Genomic DNA, 24,617 nt, shown 5'->3' with positions numbered 1-24,617 from the left:
GGCTGCTGTGACCCTGCTGAAAGCAACACTTGAGAAGTCCTCCGTTTGAGACGTGCCTTCAACTTGCCAGAGCATATTCATGAAAAACTACATGTTTCTTTTTCATGCTACATTCTGCAGGGGTTTTCTGGAGGTTCTGGCTCTTAACTAGCAGGTTTCTTTGTCAAGACTCCTATCTATGGGTAAATTATATCATCTGAAATATCTCAGAACAATGCATAGAACTGCAGAGTTTCTCTGGACAATCAGATGAATCTCCCCTGATCTACGATTTTTATAAAGTGTATGCAGTGTTCTCTAGTACAAGGGACCTCAAACCCAATTCAGTTCAGTTCTCTCAGATTACAGATGAGAAAACAGGCCAGAGAGGCAAGCAACTGGAAAAGGTAGTTAGCGCAAATCAGGAATCCAGGAATGCTGGCTCTAGTCCTGGAAACCCAATCATCGGTCGTGTTAAATTTGCGTAACAGCAAGGAACTAAAGCACTAAAATCTAAAGTAAATCACTAAAAACTAAGCACTAAAATCTCTTAGCAGGTTTTCTGATGAGAAAAGCATGCAGGCTCCTCCTGCAAGGGCGTCAGGGTGTCTAACGCGGAGGTTCAGAGGCCAGATGTGCTCCACATTGCTCTGCCATGTTTCTTGATATGAGAGTTATTTTAATACCACACAACATAAAACATAGACAAAACTAGAGTGTGAAATCAGCCTCTGAGTTCCAAAACACAGAGGATTTTGTGGATGTGGAAGTTTCCTCAGAAACTTGAAGTACCAAAGTGTCAATATTTAAGCTTTCATTTTTCAGTGGAAAGAACCCTAGTTTTCTGGGTTCCAGCTAAACAGAACTTAACACTGTCCGTACTCCACCAGCTGTGCTCTCCTGAAAAATTTAGTTGAGAAGCCTGAAAAAAATTTATTTTGCTTCAGGAGCTATTTAATATATCCAATTCTCCCTGAAACCTTTACCATCTGTCCTCTCCTGGGGCTGGCGAGGCAGGGCAGAGTATCCGTCAACTCAGCTCCAAATTCTTGCCACTTGCAAGGCTTTCTAGGGTCATGGCATAGTTTTGAAATCATGTGAATCTATTCATTACTGATCCGTCTAGGAGCAATTTGCGAAATATGTGAAACACAAGCTGCTCCTCATGGCTTTGGTCACTGGAAATAATATGAAGACTGGAATCCCACCTGGAATTGTGAAGTCCCTGCCCTACCCACCCCCGACATCCTTCCTGAGCCTAGGGCCGAATCCTCCCTCTGAAGGAGCCCTTCATTCAGGAGGGCCTTACGCCTGTGCACCTTACAGCTTCAGCACAAACAAACGTGCTGACGATGACCAACAGGGCTACAGGAAGCACTAGTAAATAAGAAAAGAACGTCTAGCTAATCACTTGCTCACTCACTAATTCAATACATAAAAAAATTGAATCTCTCTCTCTCTCAAAAAAAAGAAAAGAGTAGACTTGAAATGGCAACCCCAGTAAGGGAATGGATCTTTCCAAGGCATTGTCCTCAACACCAAGAACAACCCCATGTACAAACAGAAGAATCAGTAACACTCAGGAGCCCTGGTGTCGTCCCTCTCCCACCTACGGTACTTCCAGTATCTGGGCTGTTCCAGCTAAAGAAATGGACTATAATGTCCGTGCTATGCCCAGCCATCTCTGTTAAACATCAACACATATGCCAAGTATAATTCAGTTTGGCTTTCCAAGGAAACTACTCAGTATGAGACATGAAGTAAATTCTCTTCTAAAACAGAACCTCTCATTCAGTTTAAAGTTACATTATGTGACTATCTCAAGACATACATATAAAAATAAATAAAATTTAAAATGACATTGAATTTATAAATACAGGGCTGGGAGTAGGAGATAAGCAAACATTGAATTGGATTTTGAGGTTTGGTGAGTTATTAAAAATCAGCCATGTTTAAACGCCGTTTCAGTTGCCATAAACATAGAGCAGGTAGATCTAATAATTTGGTAGATGTTAATAACTTTGGAGAACTTTCTCTTCTAGGAAAAATGTATGTTGACCATCTCTAACGCAAATGGAGCAAATCAGATTCCGTGGAGCAGAGGTTTCTGTGTCCCCAGGGAAGCATGGAGTGAAAACTACCAGCAGCATCTCCTGAACACCCACCAGCCCTGGGATGGGCTGGGAACACGTTCATTTCATTATCCTTTCTCTTTCTTTTTAATCACACCTCTTTATCTGACCATTCATCCTTTTAAGGTTGCATTATCGTTCTTCCTTTAAGATCACATTATCTTTATGCTTTCTGTTCCTTGATTCATCATTGATTTTTGTCTTCCGGTTTCATCTTTCACTGTAGCAAATGGAAGCCTTCTAATTTAAAGCCACTTGTTGAAGGAAAATTAAACTGATGCAGATTAGTTTGGAAACGGGAATACTTTTAAGACATGCACAGACTTTAAGAAGCATCCTGAAGTTTCCTTAAGGGCAACCATTTGTTTCTTGTACTCATTGTCATTTATGTATTTACACCACACACAATGCCGTGCGTCCACTCGCAGTGTTTATCCATGTGACATACAACACAACACACACATCCACACGCACTCCAGATCCAGCTCTGACACATTACAGTCACCGAATAAACAGGAGCTGATGACAGTAAACGAGCTTTGGCCGCAGAGTGAGGGTTCTCACGGTGCCGTGAAAAGTGCGTTCCTTCCCGCACTCACCTCTATTTCCATAGGCTCCACCTCGATCTTTTTCCATAGTTCCAGCAACTGTGCGATCGGCATTTTTAAACTTTCCTTTTCTGCTGGTCAAGTATTGATCGTGAGAAAGGAAATAAATAGAGGCCGGGACCCGCACAGCGGGGCGGCCAGACGGTGTCAGAAGCCGGGGACGCAGAGGCGGCGGTGGAGACGAGAGATCAGCTCCCAGAGGAGTCGCGGGCGCGGGGCCTGCGGCCGCGGAGGAGGGACCCCGGGGGGCTGCAGTATGGCTGCTGGGGGGCCGTCCCCTCCCTGCCGAGCCGGGCTCCGGGGAGCCGCTGCCGCTGCCCGCTCGGGCTGGGGGAGGAAAGCCGGGGACGGCGCTGCGGCTCCAATCTGTACTGCGACTTCGGCGGAGTAAACGCTGCACTTGCAGCATCGAATTGGATTTCCTGCCTCGCCCCGCCCGGCCACGCTCTTCCCTCCTCCCCGCACTGTTTTACCTTAATTGGCTCTAAATGAGGGTGAAAGTTGAGTCTGAGGATGCTGCTGCCATAGAAACTGCATAGCAACCGAGGGCTGCTGCGGCGGGCCTGTCCCCCCGCGGCCGCCCCCCACCTCCCAGCCCGCCGCCCTCCCCGGGGCCCCACACGCGCCTCCCACCGCGGAACGGGAGGGACGGGGACAGGGACAGGAGGGACGGGGACGCTGGGGGCGGGGAAGAGCTGCTTTCCTGCTGAGCGTTGGGGGACCCCAGCACCCCTGGAAGCGCTGCAGAGTGAGCGGCCCTCGGCCGCCTCCCCCGAGGGCTGGGACAGCACCTGAGGAGAAGAGGGACCAAGAGGGGCGGGGGGCGGCCCGTGGGGCGGCCCGTGGGGCCTGCTGAGCCCTGCCCGGAGCTGCCAGGACAGCGCTGAGGCCTCTGCGGGCCGGGGTGAAAGGCACGTGGCCGCTGGGGCTCCCAGTGCGGGGCCTGAGGGACGCAGACATTGATTCAAACCACGTGTATCCTGCCCTCAGCGCCTTCACGTCTCCACCTAGTCCTGTTTCACCGGTGACAAAGTCCTGAGGCTCGGGGAAGGAAGCCCCAAAGACACAGCCAGGAGCCCACCGCATAGCAAGGCCTCCTGAGCCCAGCCAGCCTCGGCTGCCTGGAGAGAAACCAGCGGAAAACTCCCCTCCCTGCTTCCCTTTCTTGAGAGTGGAATCGGGGGATCTCTCTTGCCTCTCGTATTACTCCCTGCTGTCCTGGTCTCACGGCAGATGCGTGTGTGTGAAAGACACGTTCATCCCTCCAGACGTCCAAGTGCTAATCCAGAAGCACTGGTTCCCTCTTTTAGGAAAGGGTGTTAAAGTCAACACAAATTAATGCTGCTTTAGGAGTAAGTGTACCCATTTCTATAGCAAATTCCTTTATCTTTGAGAAAAAAATCTCTTTTAAATGACTTAATGTTCTCAAATATTATCAATCCCTTTTTCTTTTACATCTTTATACAATCACTAAGAAATTCAATTCATTGGAAAAGAAGAAAAGCCCAAATCCCAGATACTTTATATCTCATAGCAGAGTCCAAAGTTAACAAAAGGGTTGTGCACTTGGCGTTGATTTGTGATAGTCACTTTATCTTTCCACAAAATGAGGCCAGAAGGACCTTTGAAATGAATTCCATTCAGAATTTAAAAAATAGCAATATTGTTCATTTTCAAATTGGAGTTTCTGCGATTGACAGAGCAGAGTGAAGGTTTTCTTGTGTTAACAATCACAAGGTGTTTTTTTTAGGCTTCCCTATTCTTATTATTTTTTAAAATTTTATATATATATATCTTATTGCATTTTTGGTTTGGGGGTACATGTGAAGAACATGCAGGATTTTTGCATAGGTACATACATGGCAACGTGGTTTGCTGCCTTCTTCCCCATCACCTATATCTGGCATTTCTTCCCATGTTATCCCTCCCCAACTCCCCCCTCCCCCGCTGTCCCTCCTCTAGCTCCCTCGGACAGACCTCAGTGTGTAGTGCTCCCCTCCCTGTGTCCGTTCTCATTGTTCAACACCCACCTATGAGTGAGAACATGCGGTGTTTGATTTTCTGTTCTTGTGTCAGTTTGCTGAGAATGATGGTTTTCAGGTTCATCCATGTCCCTACAAAGGATGTGAACTCATTGTTTTTTATGGCTGCATAATATTCCATGGTGTATATGTGCCACATTTTCCCTGTCTAGTCTATCATTGATGGGCATTTGGGTTGGTTCCAAGTCTTTGGTATTGTAGACAGTCATGCAATGAACGTTTGTGTGCATGTGTCCTTATAATAGAAAGATTTATAATCCTCTGGATATATACCCAGTAATGGGATTGCTGGGTCAAATGGAATTTCTGTTTCTAGGTCCTTGAGGAATCACCACACTGTCTTTCACAATGGTTGAACTAATTTACACTCTCACCAACAGTGTAAAAGTGTTCCTATTTCTCCACATCCTCTCCAGCATCTGTTGTATCCAGATTTTTTAATGATCACCATTCTAACTGGTGTGACATGGTATCTCAATGTGGTTTTGATTTGCGTTTCTCTAATGACCAGTGACAATGAGCATTTTTTCATATGTTTGTTGGCCTCATGTATGTCTTCTTTTGTGAAGTGTCTGTTCATATCCTTTGCCCACTTTTGAATGGGCTTGTTTGTTTTTTTCTTGTAAATCTGTTTTAGTTCTTCATAAATTCTGGATATCAGCCCTTTGTCAGATGAGTAGATTGCAAAAATTTTTTCCCATTCTGTTGGTTGCCAATTCACTCTAATGACTGTTTCTTTTGCTGTGCAGAAGTTGTGGAGTTTGATTAGGTCTCATTTGTCTATTTTGGCTTTTGTTGCCAGTGCTTTTGGTGTTTTAGTCATGAAGTCCTTGCCTATGCCTATGTCCTGAATGGTTTTGCCTAGATTTTCTTCTAGGGTTTTTCTGGTGTTAGGTCTTATGTTTAAGTCTTTAATCCATCCGGAGTTAATTTTAGTGTAAGGTGTCAGGAAGGTGTCCAGTTTCTGCTTTCTGCACATGGCTAGCCAGTCACAGATAAAAAATAAACAAGGCCAGTATGGTGGCTCAGGCCTGTAATCCCAGCACTTTGGGAGGCCAAGGCCAGCAGATCACCTGAGGTCAGGAATTCGAGACCAGCCTGGCCAACACAGCGAAACCCTGTCTCTACTAAAAATACCAAAATTAGCTAGGCATGATAGTGCATACCTGTAATCCCAGCTATTAGGGAGCCGAGGCAGGAGAATTGCTTAAGCCCAAGGAGTGGAGGTTGCAATGAGCCAAAATTGAGTCACTACGCTCCAGCCTGGGTAACAGAGCGAGACTCTGTCTCAAAAAAAAAAAAAGGAAAAAAGAAAAGAAATGGTTTTCCTGTAATAAAGCGAGGAGAATCATTCCTAAAAGATAGTGCTGAAGAGATGTGAAGAATCTTTAATCTGATGGACTGAAAATGTGGGCTCCTGAAGGCAATGGGAAAGAAATGAACTTGGATTCTTTACTGTGTATTTACAAAGCCTCCAGCTTCTGGAATTTTCCCCAGGTGCTCTGATGTGGAAGAAAAACAATACAAGTCCTTTATCTGAGGAAGGAAAAGACCTATGGATGGGATCTCTTCTGATTGGCCATGTGCCCTAAGAGACCCGAGGGAGCCCTTGGCAATGGGTGAACAGCCTGCCAGAGTCCCTAGCAAAAAAGAGCTCATTTTCGGGGGCATCTTAGGAATTGCTGAAAATATGGTTCATAATTTAGCATGGTTTTAACTATGCAAATATGACACTAATCAACAGACTGCACATTATTTCGGCATCTCACAGGCAAGCAGAGAAGCCTGGAGATATGAAGCGATCACCAGCGAGCGAGATGAGATTTTATGTGACCAGGGCTCCAGGCTGGAATTCCCACACTTACTCCCTGCACTGCCACCTTTTAAAACACCTACCGGGTCCTCCCAAAGCAGAAACCTCCCAATGGGTTCTCTTCCATCAACTTTTTACATGTGAGGCACTCCCGGGGTGCTGCCCGCCAAGACACAGTACCAGGTATGCCAGACATTGGGGAAGGAGAGCTGGAAACAGACCCAGGAGCCAGAAAATAAAACAAAATAAAATGAAACAAACTAAAATTTTCAAAAGGTGATATCAGTCCGGGAAAACAGCCCCACTTACAAAATTTGCATTGGGAAAGGGAAACAATTAGATGAGAAATAATTTGGCTCACCCCTATAATCCCAGCACTTTGAGAGGCCAAGGCAGGAAGATCACCTGAGGTCAGGAGTTCGAGACCAGCCTGGACAACATCATGAAACCTCATCTCTTCTAAAAATACAAAAATCAGCTGGATGTGGTGGTGGGCGCCTGTAATCTCAACTACTCTGGAGGCTGAGGCAGAAGAATCACTTGATCCTGGGAGGTGGAGGTTGCAGTGAGCCAAGATGGCTCCACTGCACTCCAGCTTGGGTGACAGAGCGAGACTCCGTCTCCAAAGGAAAAAAAAGGAAATAATTATTACATTTAAATACCTAAGACGATAAAGATTCAAATAAAGAACCAAGGAAATTAGATGTGTTGGAATTAAAATGTTCAACTAATTCTCAAGAAAACTTAACCTTTTCTTTCTTTCTTTCTTTTTTTTTTTTTGAGACAGGGTGTCACTTTGTCACCCAGACTGTAGTACAGTGGTATGATCTCAGTTCACTGCAGCCTCGACTTCCTGGGCTCAAGAGATCCTCCCACCCTAGCCTCCCAAGTAGGTGGGACTACAGGCACGTACCTCCATGCCACGCCACTATTTTTTTTTTTAGAGAAGCAGGGTTTTGCCATGTTGCTGAGGCTGGTCTTGAACTCTTGAACCCAGGCAGTCTGCCTGCTTCAGCCTCCCAAAGTGCCAGGATTATAGGCTTGAGCCATTCCACCCAACCTGAACAACATTTTCAATAGCACAACACCTTAAAAAGCTATTTCTGAGAAATCCACCTCCAAAGCATCAATTTCCAAGAAGAAAGAACTGCTGAAGCAGCCTTGAAGAAAATGAGTCTTTAATGCACCAAACCATGCAAACTAAAAGCAACGGGAAGTGTTTTAAGAGTCCCAAGTCACAAAGTCATTGTGAAATGAGATGGAGGAGCTGGCATCAAACCCACTGAAGCCCCTAGTGAAAATTCCTCTCTTGCAGCAATGAAGGAAGGCACCCCTGTGTGTTCATTGCCCCTTCAATCTTATTTTATTTGTTTGTTTTGTTTTGTTGTTGTTGTTATTGGGTTTTCTTTGAGACAGAGTCTCACTCTGTTGCCAGGCACCAGGTTGGAGTGCAGTGGCGCAATCTCGGCTCACTGCAACCTCTGCCTCCCAGGTTCAAGCAATTCTCCTGCCTCAGCCTCCCGGGTAGCCGGGACTACAGGCGCACGCCACCACAGCCAGCTAATGTTTTTTAAATTTTTAGTAGAGACGGGGTTTCACCATGTTGGCCAGGATGGTCTCGATCTCCTGACCTCGTGATCTTGCCCGCCTCGGCCTCCCAAAGTGCTGGGATTACAGGCTTGAGCCACCACGCCCGGCCTCTTCAATCTTAAAGTGCCTCTTTTCCCTTTGAAAGGACAGACAAGGGAGAAGGGGAGGGAAGGAGGGATGGAGAGAGCTTAGACATTCGGTGATTTCCGACAACCAAAGAAAAGATGGATCAGGAATCCAGTATTGGTCCCGCTTCTGCTACTAATAGGCATCTTCTGTGGCTCACTTTCTCCACAGAGGGGGCTGCCATGACCTGACTCACAGAATACACAGCAATGAAATGTGTTTCATGATCGGAGAGGAAAGGCCCAGAGAAATCCAAATTTTCTGACGACAGACACACCCGACCGCCACACTGACGCCGACAGACACTTTCAAAAGACCCAAATGTTTTATCCTGGGCTGTTCCATTTTGCAATGTTGTACATTTTGAAATGCATGAAAGATTTAGTAAAAATGAAAACAGTGTCCAGGTGCAGTGGCTCACACCTATAATCTCAGCACTTTGGGAGGCCAAGGCAGGAGGATTGCTTGAGCCCAGAAGTTTGAAACCAGCCTCAGCAACACAGTGAGACCCTGTCTCTACTAAGAATAAAAATTCAAAAAAATAGCCAGGCATGATGGCATGTGCCTGAAGTCCTAACTACTCGGGAGGCTGAGGTGGGAGTATGGTTTGAAGCTGCAGTGAGCCATGATGATGCCACTGCTATTCAGCCTGGGTAACAAAGCAAGACTGTCTCAAAAAAACAAGAGTTACTAATTTCCACTGGCATGGTCACCAGCTTTGGTATTCATACTCTCCAGAGTTTCACAAAATTCTCCAAAAACTTAAGACCAAATTGATTTAAATTTTAACAAAAATGCATGTTACCCATGGTCATGGGCTGGGCCATGTCCCTCTACCTCCCAAATTCCTATGTTGAGGTCCTAACTGTCACTACCTCCAAATGTGACCTTCCATGGAAGAAGCATCCCTGCAGATGTACCTGGTTAAGGTGAGGTCACGCTGGAGTGGGATGGGCCCTATGTGTCCTCATAAAAAGGGAGATTTGGACACAGACACGCACACGCGAGAACAGCACCGGGACGCTGGAGCTCTGCTGCTACCACAAGCCGCGGAACTGCGAGCTCTCCCAGAAGCTGAGAAAGAGCCTGCACAGACCCTTTCCCGACACCTTCAGGGGGTGAGCGACCCTGCTGACATCTTGACCTCAGACTTCGGGCCTTCAGAACTGGGAGGCAACATTTTCTGCTGTTTAGACCACTCGGCTGGTGATACTTGGTTACCCCAGCAGAGAAGAGGGCTAACACACCAGCTGGGGGACGAGGCCAGCGCGCACCACCAAATCCAGCAGTGCCCTAAGCCCGCAGCAGTGTGATGACCAGAACCCGAACTCCAGGAGAAATCCAGCACACAGAGATCTTCACAGATACCCTTTCTCCACCGGGGCCAGCCAGGGCAGGGGGGACATCATTTCAGCTGCAAATGGCTTAGCTTCCAAGGTGCACAGAGGCTCACAGAGCCACTTGATACACTGGCAGCCAACAACTTGGTCCCAAAGGCATGAAGGTGTCTGGGGCCCAGACCAGCCCCCTTGGCAGGATGCCCTCCAAGCCTCATTTCCAGCACAGCAGCGTCGTGATACTCAGAACTATAACAGCAGCTTGTTTTCGAAAGAAATTGTTCACAAGGAACAAAAAAAGCCTGCGCACAAAGTAAACAGCCTCTATTATGAAAAAAAATTATAAGCTAGGCGAACATTTTAAAAAGCAGCTATTGCCTGCAGTGTTCCAAGGTAAGCTCTTCATCTCACTGGTAGGAAAAGTCATTGTGCCCTGCACTGCCCAGATTCTCGGGGCGCCCCCAAGTATTCCTATGTGTCGTGAAGTCTTCTCACCTCTAGAGTATAAATGCAGCGCGAGGCAAATGCTTATCGGTTTTAGTTGCATGAAGCTCATACTTAAGAAAGTGCACACATACATACAAGCACACATAAAAAACAGAAAAAAGTGAAAATGCCGAAACATCTGCACCCCCTTCTCAATTCACCCATTTATTTGTCGGCATATAACATTACCCAGGAGTTGGCACAATCGTGTTTAAAAAGCACCCTAGCGCTTACCGGCCTTCCTTGTCGGGAGTCCCTCTGCCTTGCTGGTCCTGCAGAGATGCTGAGACCAAAGCTGCAGTCTTTGCTAACTCGCCATACTATGCAGTAATTGTCAATTAAGCCATTCTTAGGGATTTATTTAATTTAGCCTCAAGCCAAACATATTGGTTCTAAAATTTATTCCCGTTTTCATAACCCTAATCACATAGCAAGTCAACGAGTATACCATGAGCAGCCAGCATCTGGAAGATGGGCACGTACTGTCTCCCCCACGCCACACCTTGCCTGAAAGATCTTGGCGTCATACCACTGGAATTCACGTGAGCAAAGATGGCCTTTGTAATGGTTAATACTGAGTGTCAACTTGGTTGCATTGAAGGATGCAAAGTATTGATCCTGGGTGTGTCTGTGAGGGTGTTGCCAAAGAAGATGAACATTTGTGTCAGTGGGCTGGGAAGGGCACGCCCACCCTTCATCTGGGCGGGCACCATCTAATCAGCTACCAGCATGGCTAAAATATAAAGCAGGCAGAAAAGCGTGAAGAGACTAGCCCAGCCTAGCCTCCCAGCCTACATCTTTCTCCCACGCTGGACGCTTCCTGCCCTCGAACACTGGACTCCAACTGCTTCAGTTTTGGGACTCGGACTGGCTCTCCTTGCTCCTCAGCCTGCAGACAGCCTATTTCGGGACCTTGTCATCAGATGAGTTAAGAGCTAATAAACTCCCCTTGAATATATGTATATTCCATTAGTTCTGTCCCTCTAGAGAACCCTGTCTAATACAGCCTGCAAGAAAGATTTTTAAAGCAAAACAAACATCTTTCAAGACTTTTAAAAAAAAAATAGGTTCTATTGGACTAACTCAAGTCCTTTTGAAAACAAAAATACGCATATTGGCATCTGTGATCTGAATATGGAAAATGCCTTTTTAAAACCCAGCGTGACATCTTTGGAAGCTATAGAGACAGAACAACTGGCTTCGAGGAGAAGTGAAGGGTGCGGGGAAGCAGCCCGCAGCACAAGCATGCAGGCTGCACTTACGTGCTTCTTGCATTATAAGAGCGGGTGACAGCAGCTATCTGGTTAAGAATGGACAACGGCAAGAAACAAGTACAGGAAAATGCCTAGAGAGTTAAAACAGTGACTAAGAGGACGGCTCTGTGTTTACCAGAAATGGGAGGGAATTGGAACAACACATCTTGGCAGTTGGTATTAACGGTTGAAAATTAAACATAGGCACGAATGGGACTTGGCAAATTCTCAAAACTACAGTAGTTGCTCTCTCAAAATACAAATTTGTAGTAAAAACAGTATGTATAGGAATCTTCTGAATAATTTGTAGAAACAATTATCTACTCCTGGTGGAAGAAGTTGAAGTACACTCTAATGGTCACAGTGAAGAATAATAACTAGGCCAGGGCTGGTGGCTCGCTCCTGTAATCGCATCACTTTGGGAGACCGAGGCAGGAGAATCACCTGAGGTCAGGAGTTTGAGACCAGCCTGGCCAACATGGAACCCCATCTCTACTAAAAATATAAAAATTAGCCGGGCATGGTGGCAGGCACCTGTAATCCCAGTTACTCAGGCCGCTGAGGCAGGAGAATCACTTGAACCTGGGAGGTGGAGGTTGCAGTGAGCCCAGACCATGCCATTGCACTCCAGCCTGGGAAAGAAGAGCAAAACTCTGGCTCAAAATAATAATAATAACTATAGTGGCATAAAATTCTCTTTAATAAAAGAAAAGGCAAAGTTTGAGATATGGTGCATTACCTGGTGCCACAACTGAACTAGTCTTCTGGGGAGAAGAATGGAAGACAGGAGAATGTCCAATGTGAAATGTTAAGTTTCCAATTGCAAGAAGATATCCAAACTACAGGCCCCAAGAGCCCCACTTCGGTTCTTCTGCTGGCACAGGCTAGCTTCTTTCATGCTGTCAACTTCAATTGCTACATCTGTTTGTTGATGGGTTTTTTTTAATGAATGTTTGCTTACCTTGTCAGGAAAACATAGGAACAGAATGGACTAGCCAAGCTGGGTACACAGATGTGCAAGAGAACTCATCTTTTCATGAAGCATTTAGCTTAAGGAATGACTAAACAGTCAAAATTACCTGAATAACTGTTCCTGCCTCAGTTTTTGAGATGCGGAAAGAATTATAAAAGCAAAGTCATGGAAGGAAATCTTTAGGATAATAAACCAGCAAAACTAAAAGACTGTCGCTAACAACAAACCCAATATTTCATCTTCACCTGTCCTGTTTGATCTCAAAGAGGGTATTAAAATTCCTTTTATGAAGAGGTGAGTCAGAAAGAAAGAACTTCCGCCGGCGTGGAAGGTCAGGTCACCAGAGGCAGACAGAGCCAAAGAGAGGTCCTTTCGGGGCTGGACGCCAGGCGTCAGTACGGCAATGAAGAAGGACCATCTGAACGTCCAGCCTGGGCAGAGTCGCACTAGCTGTGAACCAAACACAGACTGTGCCCGGTTAGAGGGCAGAAGGTACCCTGCGGTGTGCTGGGAACTGTGCTGACGTTTATTCCTATAAAGCAGAGCACTGGTAAACCCCAGAGAACAAGCTTTGCTGCGCTAACCATGCCGTGCATGGCTGAATGCACATTAGGTGCTTGATAAATGACAACTCATTAGGAAATTTTTTAAGAAATCAGCAAAATTATATGTTTATCTGTGTGTCTTTGTACATGTGTGTAAAGGTAAGCCAATGATTTCCTGAAAAAAAAAGTTACAGAATTTTCCAGTCCTCACTAGCCCTTTTGACTGAGTTCATCAATCATGTAAGCTGGTAGTGACCAGCCCCCTGCATGGGGGCATCTTGGGATGGGGAGGGCTCCTGTGCATTCCTGGTGTCTCAACAGGGCCAGGCAGAGGCTTGGTCCACATTCAGTCCTTGGACAAGTCTCTGCCAAACGAAGGAATACTGGAGGCTTTGGAAGGTTGGAAGCCCTCCACGCCCTGGGTAGAGATAAGCCATAAACACAGTGGATAGGACCCAGAGGAACCGACTTCCCAATACAAATGCAGTGAGCATTTGTTTTGTCAAACTGTTATGGGGGCAGAAGAGTGAGGGTTTTTTCTAGTTTTAAATGAAAATTCTGCAAGATGAACATTAATTATATTAACAAGAACACTTGTAAAGAAATTTCATAGCAGGAGGCCCACGTGACACGGGTGAGCACCAGGACTTGGGGAACCCTGACCTCCCTTTTCTGTGTTGGCCTTTTACCCTCCCCTCAGGAGCACAAAGTCCCCAGACCTTGGGAGGCATGAATATAAATGTGCGCTAGACCAGCATGGCGCCAGAGATGTGATTTCTTGACAATAGTTCAACCTAACCTTGAATTCTCATACTAATTTAGGTAATAAAGTAAGATGTGTTTCTTGTAAGGATAAAAACAACCCTTTGTTTTTCTCCAATCCTTCTCCTACTCACCCCCTCACACCCTGCAGAATTTAGTTAAGTGGATTGCATTTCTCTTGCTGAGGAAGTCTTGGGAAAAGCCCTTTCTGGTTTCCTAACAAGTCCCCAGGGGTCCCCTTCCACGCCTTGGTGGGGGGCATGCGGCCTGTGGAGTGGCCCCATGCAGGCTCCTGGCCCCGGCTGGAGCGGATGGCTGCTCTACGGGGATGCTCACGCCTCAGCAGAGGGCCGTGGCAGGACCCACTGCAGCAGGGCTCCCCCTCGCCTTCCATACACCCCATTCACTCCCAGCCCACGCCAAGCTTCGCCCGGGAGCAGGGCATGGGCAGCCGGGCTGGCGGGAGCAGTGAGTGACCAGTGGGGACCCTGTGCTGTGGGGCCATTGCACGATTTTGGGTGGGAAACCTAGGAAGGAGCTCCAGGAGGCTGACATGCGTGAGATTCCTCTCAGGTGAATCTGACTTAAAGAAATGAACAGTTCCTGTATACCTTCATTTATGGGCTGAGTTTCCTACCTACAAGAAAGTGAAAGGAGACACAGTGGACAATGGCAGGGGTTGGCCTTGCCTTGAACATGATGAGGCAGCAGTCAAGCCTCATGACTTCCTTGGATAATAAAAATACATGTGAACCGGGCAAGCCTGAACACCCTTGATAAAGAGGGAAAGTTCCTTTTGGCAGTTCTTTGCAGCTGTTATACCTGATCCTCAGCATGCAGTATCCACAGTGGAACTAAAATAAATGGGTGTGGTTCTTCAGCCCAGCCTCTCGTCTCGTCCCCGGGTCTGCTCCTGTAAGCGGGCCCACCTGGAGCTGGATGACAAAGCAGCCGCGGTCACGCTTTCTGTGGCATTTCATTGCATCATGTGTTCTCAGAGATCTGGATTCCTTTCCTAGAAAAATGCTGACGTCTTGGCTATTTAAAACGAGCTAAATAGCCTTCTGATTTGTTTATTTCATCCAGCTTTTTAAAAAAATCTGGCTTGATTTTCTTTAAAAACAGTCTTGTCTCATGATGTGGATGTTTTTCTGCCGCACAGCTGATTACCGCAGCCTTTTAGATGGCACTGCTGTCAGCTGAGATCCTTTTTTCTTCTGCTTCAGTAAAAATAGATGAATTCTGATTGGAGCTTGTGGAAGTTTCTCTGCATTGTCAGATGCTGATCCCCTAGCAATATAAATCTTTGCTCTTCTTAAGAAATATTTTCTAATGAACTTTTGAAAAACTGGAGGAAAAGGAAGTGCTACAAATATCCAGGAATATATATAATATTTTTGATCTCTGAATCGTGTGCATTACTTGTCTGATAGAGCGGATTTGGGGACATGGCTGGAGATGGGAGACCCAGCACATCAGTCACCCCTCCTCTTGGGAGTGGGGCACAAGGTGGGTGATGGTCAGCATGAGTCTGGCCAGAACCATTTCTACGGAGGCCCATGTGACACACATGAACACCAGGACTTGGGGAACCCTGACCTCCCCTCTTCTGTGTCAGCCTTTGCCCTCCCCTCATGAGCACAAAGTCTCCAGACCTTGGGAGGCATGAATACAAACGTGCACTAGACCAGCATCGTGCCAGAGAGGAAGCCGACTCACCTGAAACCAGAGATTCCTCCAGCACAAGCGGGGTGAGGGCCGAGACGTGGCCATGGAGGGCTCTCCTCACTGCCCACACGGCAAGACTCAGCCACCGCTTAAATCTCAGCCAAGGGAAGCAGGTCCAGCCCTGATGCTTCTGAGACTGCCCAAGAAACGGTCAGAACTGCAGCCTGTTTCAGGCAACCCCTATCCCGCCAGCCAGGTTTTCTTCATCTGTAGATACCCTAGAGGTAAAGAAAATAAGGGCAGGTGGGTAGGGTTGCTTCTAGTAAGATAGTTCTTAATGATCGACAAGCTAATCTAGCTAAAATAAAATTAATATAATAATGTCCATGGTCCTCTAGTATTTATGACTTTTGTACATTTTCATTCCATAGCCTGTTCATATGCCCAGGCTCCCTTGTACAAAACAGACAGAAATCCCACCCCAGGTTCTGTTTTAGTTGGAGGAGAGCAAAAAAAGAAAAAGAAAAAAGAAAAAAAGGAAAGGAAAGGAAGAAGAGAAAGAAAGAAAAAAAAAGAAGTACTGGACAATATGTCCTGAGATGGCCAGAGAAGGTGGCTGGAGCGTGCCGGGCAGGGGTGGGACCTTAGCTGGAGCGGCCAGGGAAGCTCTCACTGAGATGATGCCAGTGAGGACCCCAGGCCAGGCAGGGGACTTGGTCATGGTGTTGGGGAGAAGAGCAGTCCTGGCAGCAAGCACAAGTGTCCGAGGCATGGGAGGGGGCTACCTGGCAGGTGCAAGGAACGGCAGCAGGTGAACGTGGTTGGTGAACAGGGAGCAAAAGCCAGAGAAGCAGAAACCGTAGAGAAGAAATGCCTGCAGGGAACACACTGCCTTGTAACACAGCATTTAAAGACATTTCCCATCTTGGGCCAGGCACAGTGGCTCACGCTTGTAATCCCAGCACTTTGGGAGGCCGAAGTGGGTGGATCATCTGAGGTCGGGAGTTTGCGACCAGCCTGACCAACATGGAGAAATCCGATCTCTACTAAAAATACAAAATTAGCCAGGTGTGGTGGCACATGCCTGTAATCCCAGCTATTCAGGAGGCTGAGGCAGGAGAATTGCTTGAACTCAAGAGGCGGAGGTTGCAGTGAGCCAAGATTGCGCCATTGCACTCCAGCCTGGGCAGCAAGAGCAAAACTCCATCTCAAAAAAAAAAAAAAAAAAAATCCCCATCTTTTAAAACATAACATATTGAAAATATTTTCCAACATTAATATAGTCCTCAAAATTACTTTCCATTTCTGTGTAAGATTCCATCCTATTGACATATCTTAATGCATTGAATCATTCCTCATAAGGGGATATATTTGTTTCCGTTAACATCTCTGTGCATAAGGCTTTTGCCCTATGCTTAGGGCAAGCCCCCAAATGCAACTTTCCTTGGTAAATGATGATAAGCATGTTTATGCCTCATAAAATACAAAAAAAGAAACCCTAAAATACAATAAAGTATGTTTTAATGTAGGATTCTCTTACGAATAGGAAAAATGAGCTTTGCTTCTGTGGGTGATTGTTAGAAAGTGACCTGAAAGAGATTCCCAACATAAACCTGTTTTGTATTTTGATTTTTTATTATGAAAGCACATTTGGGAGTATTAAAGGATTGACTTACTGACCTAAATAAATTAAGATATGCCACGTTTCTGGCTAGGAAAGCTGAAAAGTTTAAACATGTATATTCTACTAAAATTAGTCTGAATTTTGTTGTGGCTATAATCAAATTAAACTGTGATTTATGACTTAACAAAATAAGCAAAAGTTTAAAACTAAACAAGAAAAGAATGAAAAGAATAAGAATAGCAGGAACAATACCTGCTGGGTCAGATGTAATATTTACAGATACAACTCTACTGATGAAAGTAACACATAAATGAAGTGTGTTTGTGTGTCCTGGGAGAGAGCAGTTCAACTCACAACCAAAGTAGACATATATGGACTTAAAATATGACAGAAAAATACTGTATACCAATTACAAAGCAATAGATTTTTTGAGTGTTAAAGGGGAAAGTGGCCATTTGGAAAAAAAAATACTTTAAAACCTCACTTCCCAAATACATAAAATTAGGAATAATTAAACTCTATATTGTAAAAAATGTTAAATCATAGCAAGAAGTAAAAAAGGTGAATATTTATCTGACTTGGTTGGAAAATAACATTTTAAGCATAAAAAATGGAATAAATTTCAAAAAACTGACTAATTGATATGCCTACATAAAATATAGAGTGTAATTAATATTCCAAAGTAACATAAAGGTTTGCAACAATCACTTTTTGATAACTTATGTAATATAAGATTTGAAATAAGTGGACAAATAAACATCTTCATCAATGTGAACACATTCATAAAAGCCTCCGTTTCCTTTTTGCTTAGAAACAAAAACTTACCTTTCTGTTGATTTGGGAGGAGGCAGGCTTTTTTAAAAGCATAAAATCTAAGCATTATCCATATATTTCATTATGTGTCTGTATCCTTTTGATGTTTTCTACTACTTTTTAATGAACCATCTGTCCGAAATTTATTTTCAAAATTGAGAAATCAGTAATTAGGTAAATTACAGACTCGTTTTTTATTGCATTATTGGTTGTGATTTAACTGTTGCCATCTGAGCTAAGTGCTGTGAGAAATGAGGCAATTGTAGGCTAGCAAATTGTGTTCCCAACAAGCAGCTCAAGACGATCAGGTGAAATATACAAGCAATCCTGAAACCCATGGTGCTTTTGAGAAGCCAGAAATGTGCATTATTTTGTAGCCTTGGAGGAAATTTTCAAAAGTATAGAACACACACACACACACACACACACAAAAACTAGATTCAACTGAGCCAGATCAAAACAAGAGCAGACTAGAACAAGATACCCACAAAATAGAGAGCCAGAAGGATGGAGAAACCAGTGACCAGCGTTTGAGCAGATGAGTTAGCAGGCAAATGTAACCACAAGAATAAAAGGAAGGTGTTAAGTCCAGGTATGGGGAAGAACAGAGGGCTTGGAGTAAAATGACTGAAAACTCCACATCCTGGCTCCATTATTTCATTATCATGTGATCTGGGTGGGTGGCTTCCTTTCTATGGGCTTCTATTTCCTCCACAACAACAACATCAACCACATCTGTCTAATACCATAGCCCCAGGGTGATCAATGAATTTCCCTACCACCAGGTCTGGCAGGAGGAGTGTTTCCCTCTTAAGCTACAAGCAGTACAGAAATCGAGAAATGACCCAGAGCCCAGAAAGGAAGGGCACGCCAGATGCCTCCTGAGCATTAGGTACACCATGGAATACTACATAGCTAAAAAAAACAAAAGGAGATCATGTCCTTTGCAGCAACAAGGATAAAGCTGGAGGCCATAATCCTAAGTGAATTAAAGCAGGAATAGAAAACCAAATACTGCATGTTCTCACTTATAAGTGGGAGCTAAACACTGAGTACATATGGACACAAAGAAGGGAACAACAGACACTGGGCCTACTGGAGACTGGGGGGTGGTAGGAGTGAGAGGATCAAAAAACTACCTATTGGGTACTATGCTTATTACCTGGATGACTAAATAATCTGTACACCAAACCCTCATGATATGTAATTTACCTATATAAGAAACCTTCACATGTACCCTGATCCTAAAACAAAAGTTAATAAATAAATATCTCCTCCAAAAAAAAAGAATCTAAAGAAAGTTCTTCAAAAAGAGAAAATAAGATATCAGAGAGTAACTTAAATTTAGAAGAGAAATGAAGAGAATTTCAAATAAATATGTAAATTAATAGAAAAAATTGTTTAATTTTTAAAATATCTTAAATAATTGACTAATTAAAGGGAAAATAATAACTGTATTGTGTCATCTATAACACACAGAAGCAAATATAGACAATAATATCAAACAGGATGGGAAGGAAGAAAGGGAAGTATTTGTTGTAAGAATCTTACATTTCAATAAATATGAAAGGACCAAACATTTCAATAAATATGTAATGTTATTATAATCTTGGAAGGTATAATGCAATATTCCTAGAGCAATGATTATAAAAATAGGGTGTACAACTACTAAGCCAATAGTGAAGTTAAAACTGAGTTATAAAATAATTATTCTGAAAAAATAAGGAAGGAAAAGAGGGGTGAAAGGAACAAAGAACAAATAGGAAATATATAAAATAATAGAAAATTAAGATTTAAACCCAGTGCTGTCAATGATAACATTAAATTTCAATGGTATTCCTTAGTTCATTCAAAGACAGGGTAACTTAACAGAAATGTATTCACCTGCAGTTCTGGAGGCTGAGAAGTCTAAGGTCAAGGTGCCAAGAGATTTGGTGTCTGGGGAGATCTCACCCTGCTTCACATATGGCACCTTCTTGCTGTGTCTTTACATGGCAGACACTTTCTCATGCCTCTTTTAAAGGGCACTAATTCCATTCATTAGAGTGGCCCTCTTATAACCTAATCACCTCTTAAAGGCTCCACCTCTTAATACCACTACATTGAGGTTTAGGTTTCAATATATGAATTTGGTGGTGGACAAAAACATTCAGATACTAGCATGGTCTAATCATTCCAATTAAAAAGCAGAGGCAGTCAAATTGGATTAAACAGCAAGATTCAAGTAAATGCTGTCTACAAAATACCTACTTTATGTACAAAGCCAATACAAAGGTAAGTAATAGGGTAAAAGTAAAAGGATAGAAAAGGATATGTCGTGCAAATATTAATCAAAGGAAACTGGAGTGACTGTATTTATAACAGATAAAATAGGTTTCAGTACAGAGAATCTAACTAGGTATAAAACTGGATATTTCATAATGATAAATAGATCCATGAGAAACAACATCAAGAATATATAAAAATCCTAAATATTTATGCTCCAAAAAACAAGCCTCAAAATACATGAAGTAAAAACAGAATTCAAAGAAAAATAAACAAACCAACAGAGTTGAAGATTTCAACAGTCTTTTTTTATTAATTGATAGCACAAGTGAACAGAAAATCAATAATGATAATAGAAGACAAATAATACTATCAACCAATTTAAAATCTATATATCAAATATCAATCAAAGTGTTATTTTTAGAATGTTCTACCAGGAGGCACTGTTAGCAACATACACACTTTTTTTATACATGCATGTAAGAAAGACAGTCTTATGCTGGGCAATAAATAAATCATACTACATTTAAAAGGATTGAAATTATACAAAGTATGTTTTCTAACACAGCTGAATTAAACAGAAGGACATCTAGGAAAACCCCAAATATGTAAAAATTAAAAATTAAATAGTCCATTGATCAAATAAAAAAAACAGTAGATATTAGAAAATATTCTCAACCTAATAAAAATATAAATAAATATATCAAAATCTGTGGGAAATAGCATAACAATGCTCAGAAAAAAATCTACAGCTTTAAATCCTTGTGTTAAAAAAGAAGTAAGATCAACAATCTGAGGTATGACCTTAAAAAATTAGGAGAAGAAGAACAAAGAAAACCCAAAGTAGATAAAAGGAAGAAAACTATAAAGCTAAGAGCAAAGTAAATAAAATAGAAAATAGACAGACAATAGAATTAACAAAGTCAAAAGCTAGTTCTTCCAAACTGGTAAATCCATAGACTGATTTTTAAGAGTGATAACACATATCGTGAAAATCAAGTATGAAAGAGGGATTGTCACATCCTATAGACACTAAAAGGATAATGAGTAGTACTAGCAACACTATGCCAATAACTTCTGTAAATTAGATGACACAGATAAATTCCTTAAAAATACAACTTTCAAAATTGACACAGATGAGCAGAAAATCTACACAGCTCTATATCTATTAAAGTAATTGAATTAATAACCAACATTAATTCAATTGGCTAGATATTGGGTGAATTCTGTCAAACATTCCAGAAAAAAGTAATATAAATTTCATCTAACCATGTTAAATTCAGAAAATAGAGGAGAAAACATGTCTAATTTACTTCATGAGTCCAGTCTAATATTATCAAAGCCTGATAAAGGCATTACAAAAATTACAGAGCAGTAATACTCATAAACATAGACAAAAATTGTCTTAAGAAAATACTGGCAAATGTAAATTGAACATGTCAAAAGAAGTATCAAGTAAGTTTTATCTGAAGAACATGAAGTTGGTTTAACATTTAAAATCAATTACCATATTAGCAGACAATATCTTTAAAAAAGTCATTTCTAATGTTATTAGAAAAAAATAAGCAATACAATTGTTTTATTAGGTGCCAAAAAAAGCATTTGACAAAATTCAATGCCCATTCATGATTTAAAAAATAACAACAAACTCTCAAAAATCCTGAAATGGATCTGAACTTCCTCAATCTACTAAAAAATATCTGGAAAAGATCTACAGCTAATAACATCCTTAATGGTTGTGGTTTAATTAAAAAATAAGTAAGTAAATAAATGAATAAATAAAATGTCCTAGGTTCCTCGCAAAAAGCTTCTGAAACCTTTGGAAGGCAGCTATGCACACCACTATACCACTAATGCCCGCACTTCCTGAAACCTTTGGCATCTCGAAAAGAATCATTGTCTTTCTTATGATAATGAGATGCCTGGTAGCTGGGGACCCCTAGGGAGCTTCAGAATGGACACTGGTTGCTAGAAAGACCAAGCCTTGAGAAGCTTAGAACTTTCAGGCCTGACTCTCAACCTTTAGAAAGGGAAAAGGGGTTGGAGACTGTGCTAATCACCAGTGGCTGATGATTTAATCAATCATACCTACGTAATGAAGCCTTCGTTAAAATCCTAAATGACAGTTGGGAGGGTTTCCAGGTTGGTGAATACATCAAGGTGCTAGGAGATTAGCGCATCTGGAGGGGACATGGAAGCTCCTGACTCTTCTTCCATACTCTGCCCTGTGCAGCTTTTTTATTTGGCAGTTCCTGAGTTGTATTCTGTATAATAAACTGGTAATTTCCACCAAATTATCAAACCTGCAGGAGTCAGGAGAATCCTCAGTTTATACCTGGTCAGTCCGAAGTTCAAGAAGCCCTCAAGCAGTGACTGGCATCTGAAGTGGGGGGAAGGGGATTGAGCCTTTGAGTTGTGGAGTCTGCACTAACTCTAAGGGGTAAATGTCGGAATTGAATTGAATTGTCAAAGCCACACATGGTGTCCAGAGAATCAGAGAACTGGCTGGTGTGAAACAAAAACACTATACCTTGGTGTCAGAACTATTATGAGTAAAAACAGCTCAAAGGTAAATTATTATATGCTTCCCCTTAAATCAAGAAAAAGGCAAGGATGTTTCATCTTACCGTGTCTACCCAACATTCTCCTAGTAATTCTAGACAGTGCAATAGGGCAAGGTTAGTGAAATACAAGACATAAAGATATAAAAGAAAAAATCTGTCTCTATTTGCAGATGACCTGACTTTGTATATGGTAAATGTAAAAGAATCCATAAAATAATTACTATAACTAATGAGTGAATTTAAAACAGTGTCAGGTTACCATGTTAATACACAAAACTCATATTTTTATACACTAGTCACAATAGAAAAATTAAATTTGAAAATTTATAATACTGTCAAAACATATAAAATATTTAAGAATGAATTTAAGAAGACATGTGTAAGACCTCTCTACACTGAAAACTACAAAACACTGTTGAGAGAAATTAAATAAATATTGTATTCATTTATTGGAAGATAGTATTGTTAAGATGTCAATTCTTCTCAAATTGACCCATATACTCAACTCAGTGACTCAATCAAAATTAAAATCTCAGCAGATTTTTAAAAATTAAGATTGACAAGCAGATTCTAAAATTTGTCTAGAAATTTAAAGAACCTAGAATATCCAAAAAAAAAAAAAAAAAATTCCCTGAGAAAAATCAAGTTGGAGAACTTAAACTACCTGACTTAAAGATTTTCCATAAAGCTATAGTAATCAAGACAGTGTCATATGAGGGTAAGAACTGACAAATGGAATAGAATAGATCCCCAACTATTACATAACTAATAGATAATAGAATATTGTATTCTATCTAATATATTCCCACCTGATTTTCAACAAAGGCTCCAAGGTGAGCCGATGAAGAAAAGTCAATCCTTTCAACAAACGGTGTTTAGAAAAGGGATGTTGGCCAGGTGCAGTGGCTTACGTCTGTAATCCTAGCATTTTGGTGTGGGTAACACCCCCCATGGGCACCGAGGAAGGAGAACTGTCGAGACCCCAGGCACAACCAGTGCCTGAAGAATATCTTAGTTTATAGTGTTACTGCTCAGCTGTTTCCTTTATATAATCCTGCATATATAATCATACATTAGTTTATAGAATTAGTGCTTGAAGTATATCTTACTGCTTACATATACCTAGCTTATATAATCATACTTAATACTTATATCTAGCATACTTAGTTCTATATAATCTTTCTATATAATCATATAGGTATTGTAGTCGGAGCTGTACCAACACATTTAGTGCTGACTTATATAATCCTTCCATATAACCATATAGTAGTCTTCAGTAGGAGGAATGCCTAGAGCAGTCACAGAACAGAAGCAGCACATGGGAAAACAGCCAGACCAGGACAAGAACCAAAGACCCAGGTGGTGGCGTCCCTGCCTGAAAGGGCACACGCTGTATGGCAGGCTTGGAGCAGGAGCCTCTCCTCCTGATAAAGGAGTTGTAGCACCTTGCATCCAGTTCCTGTGAAAAGTAGGCCTCAGGCCTGAGATCCTGGAATTAACCGAGGGAGAAGAACCCCTCTGGTGTGACCAGTCACAGCGGCTGTACACCCTGTCAGTCTTTTCTCACTTCTGTGCTAGCTCAAATCATCCTCCCATAAATATCTTAAGAGAAGAGCACAAGTCTGTCAGCTCCTACTGCATTAAGCTTACAGTATACTCCTATTAGAAATCTTTGAAGTCTCCAGCCCCCAGATAAGAAGTGTTGAGCATGACACTTGTTGCACACAGCCCACCTCCTTGCCTCGATGACCTAATGGGGGTGGACCCCTTTTCTGTACATGACCCTCTACAACTGCATATGGCACGGCCCCCTGCTACACATGGCCCACCTCTCTGCCCAGGTGATATAATGGGGTGGTCCCCTCGCTTGTGACTCACGTGATTATATGTGCCCTATTACTAAGCCTGTAGATGATGACCTCAGGCACGACCCTGCCCCATGCTTGTACCTAATAAATATGGATGCTCTGGGGCATTTGGGGGCCACTGCTGATCTCTACTCACAGGTGGCATGGTCCCCCGAGTCGAGATGCTCTT

At 42.8% G+C, this 24,617-nt stretch overlaps 1 protein-coding gene across 1 annotated transcript in view; it reads right to left on the bottom strand.

Moving 5' to 3' along the window:
* The window catches only part of RPS6KA2 (ribosomal protein S6 kinase A2), a 457,314-nt gene extending 454,495 nt beyond the window's left edge, over positions 1-2,819 (bottom strand). The window contains exon 1 of the mRNA XM_064360463.1: positions 2,711-2,819. Coding sequence (XP_064216533.1) covers positions 2,711-2,773 — 63 coding nt within the window. The 5' untranslated portion in view covers positions 2,774-2,819. The remainder of the gene's footprint in view (positions 1-2,710) is intronic.
* Between the last annotated feature and the right edge of the window lie 21,798 nt (positions 2,820-24,617).

This window comes from Aotus nancymaae, unplaced genomic scaffold (genome assembly GCF_030222135.1).
Source record: "Aotus nancymaae isolate 86718 unplaced genomic scaffold, 86718_ANA_hifiasm-v0.15.2.pri h1tg000040l, whole genome shotgun sequence".
In the NCBI taxonomy this organism is placed as follows: domain Eukaryota; kingdom Metazoa; phylum Chordata; class Mammalia; order Primates; family Aotidae; genus Aotus; species Aotus nancymaae.
Note: the sequence above shows the minus strand (reverse complement) of the source record. Positions and strands in the feature narration are given on the sequence as shown.